General features: G+C 34.7%; 1 protein-coding gene across 2 annotated transcripts in view; it reads right to left on the minus strand.

Moving 5' to 3' along the window:
• Positions 1–8,174, minus strand: part of LOC107696335 (phosphatidylinositol 4-phosphate 5-kinase type-1 gamma-like) — a 46,621-nt gene that overhangs the window by 27,653 nt on the left and 10,794 nt on the right. For both annotated transcript variants that reach the window (XM_016496635.1, XM_016496626.1), the window contains exons 2-3: positions 1,829–1,860; positions 593–685 (exon numbers count right to left, since the gene is read on the minus strand). In XM_016496635.1, coding sequence (XP_016352121.1) covers positions 593–685; positions 1,829–1,860 — 125 coding nt within the window. The remainder of the gene's footprint in view (positions 1–592; positions 686–1,828; positions 1,861–8,174) is intronic.

Consider the following 8,174-nt stretch of genomic DNA (forward strand, 5'->3'; position numbering starts at 1 on the left):
ATTTTTTAAAAATATTTTGCTAACATACAATTAAAAAAAACTTTTCATATAAAATATATACATATTTTAGATAAAATATATAATTTTATATATATATATAATTATCTACAAATACCACGTGAAAATGGTTTTAAAAAAGTTTTTTCTTCATAATAAACCAATTTATTAGCTAATATTTGGAGCATTTTTAGATTACCACCAATAATTACTAGAATGTTAGGTTCCCTTTGTGTCAATAGACAATGCACAGTAATGTTTTAATTTACTGAAATTATTGTGTATAAAGTCATTAGACTTGGCAATTTTAATGTCTCATTAGCTGTCAATAAATCATGCTATATCATATATAATGTAGTACGTGTATATGCAATATGCAATGAAGTCAAAAAGTCATTTTTAAAATCCTAAAGCTGTCTGATGATTTCCAGAATTAAATGAGAAAAAAATCCCAGATGTCCAACATGAACACTTTTGGAGCACACTGTATATGTCAACAGCCTGAAGTAAAAGATGACTGAAATTGTGATTGAACTTGACCAGATTGCAGTTGAGCTCGAGACACTGTGAAGCTGATGTGTGACTGAAGATGCACCTTCTTGTAGGTGGTTTCACCGGATGCATCGACCCGCCTGTGACCGATCTTCTTCTCAAGGCCGGAGCTGGAGTGACACGAGGACGACGGCATCTGAGAAGAAGAAAAATCACAAATGAGATCTCATTAATATGTCTCAATTGTTTCTCATAGACAGCAAAGAGATTAAATGGAGATTTGATCTCCCAAGGTGATCTCCAAATGATCTGAGCTGCTATCCACATGCATCTTATAGCTCTATACTATATGATTCATTTGTGTCTATTTTTATTTCTCCTGAGGAGTTTTAGGAGAAACATTTGAGATAAAGTTGACACTTCAATTAACCTTAAAGAAATAGTTCATCCAAAAATGAAAATTTGCTGAAAATGTAGTTTAAGTTTTTGTTTATGAAATGTAGCATTGCATCAGTGTCTCAGCAATGGATGCTCTGCAGTGAATGGGTGCCGTCAGAATGAAGAGTCCAAACAGCTGATAAAAACATCACAATAATCCACAAGTAATCCACACCACTCCAGTCCATCAGTTAACATCTGGAGAAGACAAAAGCTTAAACAAATCCAGCATTAAGATGTTTTTAACTTCAAACCACTTCTGGCCAAAAAGTCCATAATCCATAACAACTCTTCCTCCAGTGAAAAAGTGCATCTCCTGTTGTCTCTCACATTAAAATCCAGCCACATATTTGTTTAGAGCTGTTTTGGCTTGTAAACGGTGCACGGTGCTTGCAGATTTCTCTCCTGATTCAGACCAGACCACTTTTTCACTGGAGGAAGCGTTATTATAGATTATGGACTATTTTAGCCATAAATGACAGTATAAACGTCTTAATAATGGACTTGTTTCAGCTTTTGTCTTCTCAAGACATTAACTGATGGACTGGAGTGGTGTGGATTACTTGTGGATTATTGTGATGTTTTTATCAGCTGTTTGGACTCTCATTCTGACGGCACCCATTCACTGCAGAGCATCCATTGCTGAGACACTGATGCAATGCTACATTTCTCCAAATCTGATGAAGAAACAAACTCATCTACATCTTGGAAGGCCTGAGCACATTTTCAGCAAATTTTCATTTTTGGGTGAATTACTTCTTTAAATCTCAATTTCTGAACCCTCAGATCAAAAACATTTTCCAAACACTTGAATGCTTAACTCTTCTCAAAGACTGCATTAAGTAACACTGGAGTTGTATGACCAAAATTATTGATATACAGATAATAAATGATGCTTCACCTCAGTTATGTAGGTCTTCTTAAAAGCAGCGTCTGAAATGAGGAGAGGAAGAAAAGAGACATTATGACAAATGCAGATCATTTTAAAAAATGGCTTTGCTAATAAAACAATAAAAGATAAACCTAATAACAGTCTATATAGGTGAGCAAGTGTTTAGAATGCTTACTGCGCAAAAAAAGAGCATGCAAAATACCAGTATGCAACAATGTTGTCACATGACCTCATTAAGTTGCACGTCTGATTCATTAAAATAAATATGATTATTTAAATTTTTTTTTGCAGTTTTCTGTAAAAACGTCTTATGGCAGTCTAATTAAATAATAAATCGTGAAAGAGATGTTTAAAATCATGCATTATATTACTTCCTGTTGAGTCATCACATAGGAAGCGGAAGGTCAAGTCGGATACATTAACCCAAACAGTGTAAACTGCACATTTTGGGAACTATAATATGTCACTGTATGTATACAGAAAGTCCAAACACGCATACTGCAGAACTAGTATGAAGAGTCTGCTATTCTGAACACACACTGGTTAATGTGTGAATATCAGTTCAAGGACAAACGGCGGGAGTCTGCAGCTCTGAGCCTCGCAGTTATTTCACACTGCGCTTTTCTTGCACATGTTTCTGTGTCACTGAATTCAAGGGGAGGGGGCGGAGCTACAGGCAAGTAAACCTGTCAATCATTCCTCAGCACGTGCCGGCAAGATAACAGAACTGACCTGCTTTACACCCGAGAGGAGCGAGACAATTTAATAACGGGGAATTAGAGCAGTAATACAGCGCTGAATAATCCTGGGACACGGATGAATCTCATCAACACATGGCCAGGTCATATTTTTAGCACACAATCAAAAGAAAATAAATAACAAAATAAGTTTTACATAAATACAGTTAAAGACTGCTTATTTTGAGACCAATAAATTTGTGTTATATCTCTATTATATATATATATATATATATATATATATATCAAAAGAACATGAAAAACATATTTTGCATAAAGAAAATTTTCTCATTTCCTCATTTCAGGACAAATATATTTGCTTTAATATATATATATATAATGTAATATAAATATATTAACATAACAATAAATGTGCTTACATGTCAATACATGTAAATAATGTTACCGTGTAAATATATATATAGAGAAGAAAAAAAAAACACATTTTGCATAAAGAAAATTACATAATAATAATAATACATAACATAATAATAATAATAAAATAATAAATGCACTTAAATGGCATAATATATATATATATATATATATTACACTGTCATTATTTTGATGACATTTAAACACATTTTCCATCCAGTGGTGATTCTCTCTAATGTAATGCAACTAATTTATTTACTTAAAATCAGCAAAATTGAAATTACTATTAAGACGCATAAATACTCACTATTTACAAAATACACATCATAAATTTTTCCAGAAAAAAACAGTATTTAATTGCCACAATGCAAATAAGACAGTAAAAAGGCATTTGTTTCTTTATTGTCATCATTCCATATATATTATCTTTTTTTTTTTTTGATTTTAGGGTTAAATGCGACATGGACATGCTCTTGAACAGATTTTGTGAGATCAAGAATATCCTCTGTAAAGCTTTAAGTGTGTGTGTTTTGGGAGCAGATGCAGTATTGTTGGCGGTCTCTCGTGGAGGCGCATGTGCTCGAGGAGCAGATAATGACAGCCGAGGAAACACATGACATGTGCAGCCGTCACCTGACTGCGAGAGACATAAATACAGCCAAACATGCTGAGAAAATCACTTCTGCCGCTCTCACACACTCCAGAACCAGAGTCCAGAACGCTGCAAAACGTCCTCGCCAAGAATTTACCATGGTAACCACATTTACTACAGAGAGTGTTACTACATTTTTACACTTCACGAGAAAATGTGGAGGTGTTTGCTTGTGAAAAAACACAGAAATTACAGTTCATTTTAGATGTGTCTGATCTGAAAGTGCAGGGTTTTATCTCCTGAAATATCACACACGAGTCGTTTTACAAATCTGAATCCCAGAATCCAATGCAGACAGCAGATAGCGGTGTTTGCCAAAAACAACGGCTTTAAAAAAAAGAGCCAATTCAATTGTAATCATATTTGTGCCGCTGTGATTTACGGAAACAGATGAGAGTGAGACATGAAGAAACCCGCATTACAACAAAACTCCCACAGGGGAAAAAATATATTATGGATGAAGAAAAATAAAACAGCCAGGGCTATTTTGTATAATATGCTTATGAAAATTTACCTTCGAAATTACAAACCATAAAATCATATTAAATTCATATGGGATCTTTCTGAAACCGTACAAAAGGCTTCAGAATATTTCAGTCATTTTGTGTATTTTTGTTTCTGTAATTTCTAGTGTTAGTGTTCCATTTTGAAGGGAAATATATAGAAGCCCAATACCGCCATGGAAAAAAAGATATAAAAAAGATAATTGTGACATTTAATCTGACAATTCAGACTTTGTTTCTCAAAATTCTGAGATATAAAAACAGAAGTGCAAGATATAAACAGAATTACAAGATATAAAATCACAATTTTAAGAAGACAATTCAGAATTGTGAGATTTAAACTCAGTATTGTGAGAAAAAATAGTCAGAATTCCAAAATATAAACAGAATTGTGAGATATAAACTCAAATTTTTATATTTAAAAAAATCAGAAAATTATGATTTCTGACAGAAATGGGCCTACATATTTAGTAATTTTAAATATTTGGTACAGCAGTAAATTTCCTGCAGGAGGGGAAAATGTGGGTAAAAAATTATGAATACTATATTACTGATATTAATATTAATAATATTTGTATTATTAATATTACTGTTAATGTTTATATTATTATTGATGTTGATATTAATTGGTGAATTATAAATTATTAATTGCAAGATCATAACAATGATAACCATCTCCAGTACTAGATAATGTGAAGTGAATGAATAAAAAAAAAACAAGCGGAAGCAATCGGAAAAAATCTTTTTAACAACAAAGTGACAGAAGATGGTGTGAACAAAGAACTGACTGAGGACTTGAAACCTGAATCCTTGAATATTGCATCACACACGCATTAAAAAAACTAAGGAAAGGAAATTAGTTTTTAACAAACAATAACATGTCAAAGTTCATTAGATGAATCACGCAAACACTAGTGCCGAGGGTCTCGCACCTCGAACGAATGCAGCACAATCTCACATTCACACTGTCAGCGCCAATAACATCACACACACACACACACGCGCACACACACACGCACACACACACACACACACACACACGCGCACACACACACGCACACACACACACACACACACACACGCGCACACACACACGCCATGGCGAAAATATGGGATCACTTAACAGAAACCACATACTTCTCATCCACCACATGATGATTGTTTATATTTAGACCTGAGAGAAAATCTCAACAAAATCTTCCCTCAAATGACTAATCAATATGAGACGTAGAAACACACAGACTGTCGCCAGATGTCAAGAAAACCTCAAAATATGTCCTGCATACTGGATGCTTGTTTAAAACTGCAATGTGAAGAATAAAACAGGAGTATATGGTCTCATTTGGTCCAGCGACAGACTGGATCTCACCGTGAGCATTGTGAGAGAAAGCCAACAGACTGTTTGAGATTCACACCCAACTGCTCACGACGCTTTACGTGCATCTGTGTAAATGATGATTTCAATGCAGCTATGATTGCTGGTCACTAAACAAGACACTAGAGGACTTTAATAGATGGTAATACAGTACTTAAGAGCAGGTACTGAATGATTGCCATATTTCATTTTATGATCTTTACAGATCTACAAATGAACTGGCTGTATGGCGCATGAAGTAAGAAGAATAAAAGCACACAAAAAAAACATGTAATACTGTATAGACTTAGAATAATATTCAATTCTCACTTTCGATTCATAAATGTATTTATCAAAAAGTTGATATTCTGAACAGCATATTATGCAGATGATGAGACGTCCATAAAACCAAAACAATCATAGTAACATATTATGGATATGATATTGTGTATCATCATTACAGTATTCGGTAAGTCTTACTATTTCTCATTTTAAAATGAAATGTGATCTTGTTTTCATGCAATGTACTTTTAAATTGAAAAAAATGGCTGCAATAAAATAGGAAATAAAATAATGAATTTAAAGATTTTTTATGCTTAAAACAAGAAAAAAATATATATACAGACATATATATATATGTGTGTGTGTGTGTGTGTGTGTCTATATAGAAGATTTTTAAAAACAAGAATATATATATATATATATATATATATCACTAATTATTAAAAAATATGAAGATATTTTTGCAGTTTGCTGCTACTGTTTCCATACGATGAATTGATTTGGATAAAACATCTGCTAACTGAACGTAAATCTGACATAAATGAAAGTTCTTACACCATGATAATTATCACTGGATAGTAGATGCAACTACTGTAAATGTCTAAAGATGAGTGATTTCTGCCCAGAAACAGTGCTAGAATCAGTTCAACCCTGAAACATCAGGAAAAAAACAGCAGAGCCGGCTGCAGGTCAGGACACAAACTGTCTGAACGCATTAAACTCAGTCCATCACGAGAGCCTGAGGGAACCTGCCTCTGTATGAACACACAGTCACCAAAACCAGCCCAATTTAACCAGAGAACATGAGTCCTTTCAGCCCGTCATCACTCATTTATAGTCTAACATTCAATTCAGAAATCATACTAGTTCATTTATACTTAATTTAACACAAAACCTAAAATAATCATATTCTCACAGTTTACTGACGGTGATGGACGGTTTGGTTTGGTTGGGTTCTCTGGAGAACATGACAAACTTCATCCCGGCGCTGGAGGCGATCAATTAAAGAGAGGCTTTATGAACATGATGCGAGCCTCGAGGCGACAGAGACGAGATAATGAACCGGGTGAATGTCAAACTAATGACTTCAGCACATAAAAGAGCTAAAAGTTTGTCCCCAAACTGCCTTGAAATGCAACACAGCATCCTAAACGCACTTGAGGAACAATCTAAGAATCATAACTGCTGAAGTTATGAGCCTATTTTTAATCAAAGAGGTGCTGATAGAGTTTATGCATGCAGTATTGCATTGTCATATTACAGTCAAACCAAAAATTATTCAGACACCAGATATAATTTTTGATATTGTTTTTACTAGTGGGTGCAGGACACAATAGTTCATAAATGTAAGTGAGGATAGCTAAATAAAGTGAACTGTGACATATTATACCCAAACATTCTTCATACAGTGGACTACCAGTAAAATTTGAGATCAAAAAATATTCAGACACTTTGACCTGAACATGTTTTACTTAAGTCTTTTGTCTTTAATTGCTAATGCGAACTTTTTACACCACAGGCTGAACAAAATCAAGCATTGCTTGGTAATTGGTTGAGCTAACTTGGTTTTATCTAATTGTATACATAAGTTTAACAGCTGAATAATTTTTGGTTGATTGTAATCCATTCCATACCTTTCTATCAAAGTTATCTGACATTATCAAGACGAATTTGTTCTGACACAGTTTAACTGAGTTCTTGTCATATTTTATTACCATTTTCTAAACTATAGCGAATAAACTGTGATATAATGTGAGAAATGTTGAAGATGTCTAAATACATTTTGGTTTGACTGTATGTACGAAGATATAAAAGTCACAAATACAGACCTCAGATGTCACAGGAGTACCTGCGGCTGGACTTCTCGTTTCTATTTGCAGTCGGATCAGAGGTGAGAGGAGAACGCTCAATGGGATTGACAGCGGGAACTAATCTGCTGCCCTGACAAACTCCACTATCTCTCTGGTCACCTGGACGCTCGCCGCGGCCAATCAGACGCAGAGATTACGGCTGGTTTCTGCTCACCGGTGGATCAGACACATGGTCTGCCAAGCACGAGGGCAAAGAGCGGCAGACAGACAAGAAACACGAGCGGAAACAACAAGGACTCTCAGTCTCTGACTTTAGACACACAAAGACATTTAATGATAGAATATCAGAAAGATTGAGAGAATGGACAACAGAATGAATAATAGAACAAATGAATGAACAAACAAACAAACAGACATGATAGACAGACAGACAGACAGACAGACAGACAGACAGACAGATAGATGATAGACAGACAGACAGACAGACAGACAGACAGACAGACAGATAGATGATAGACAGACAGACAGACAGACAGATAGATGATAGACAGACAGACAGACAGACAGATAGATGATAGACAGACAGACAGACAGACAGATAGATGATAGACAGACAGACAGACAGACAGATAGATGATAGA

This window comes from Sinocyclocheilus anshuiensis, unplaced genomic scaffold, assembly GCF_001515605.1.
Source record: "Sinocyclocheilus anshuiensis isolate Anshui unplaced genomic scaffold, SAMN03320099.WGS_v1.1 scaffold217, whole genome shotgun sequence".
Taxonomy (NCBI): Eukaryota; Metazoa; Chordata; class Actinopteri; order Cypriniformes; family Cyprinidae; genus Sinocyclocheilus; species Sinocyclocheilus anshuiensis.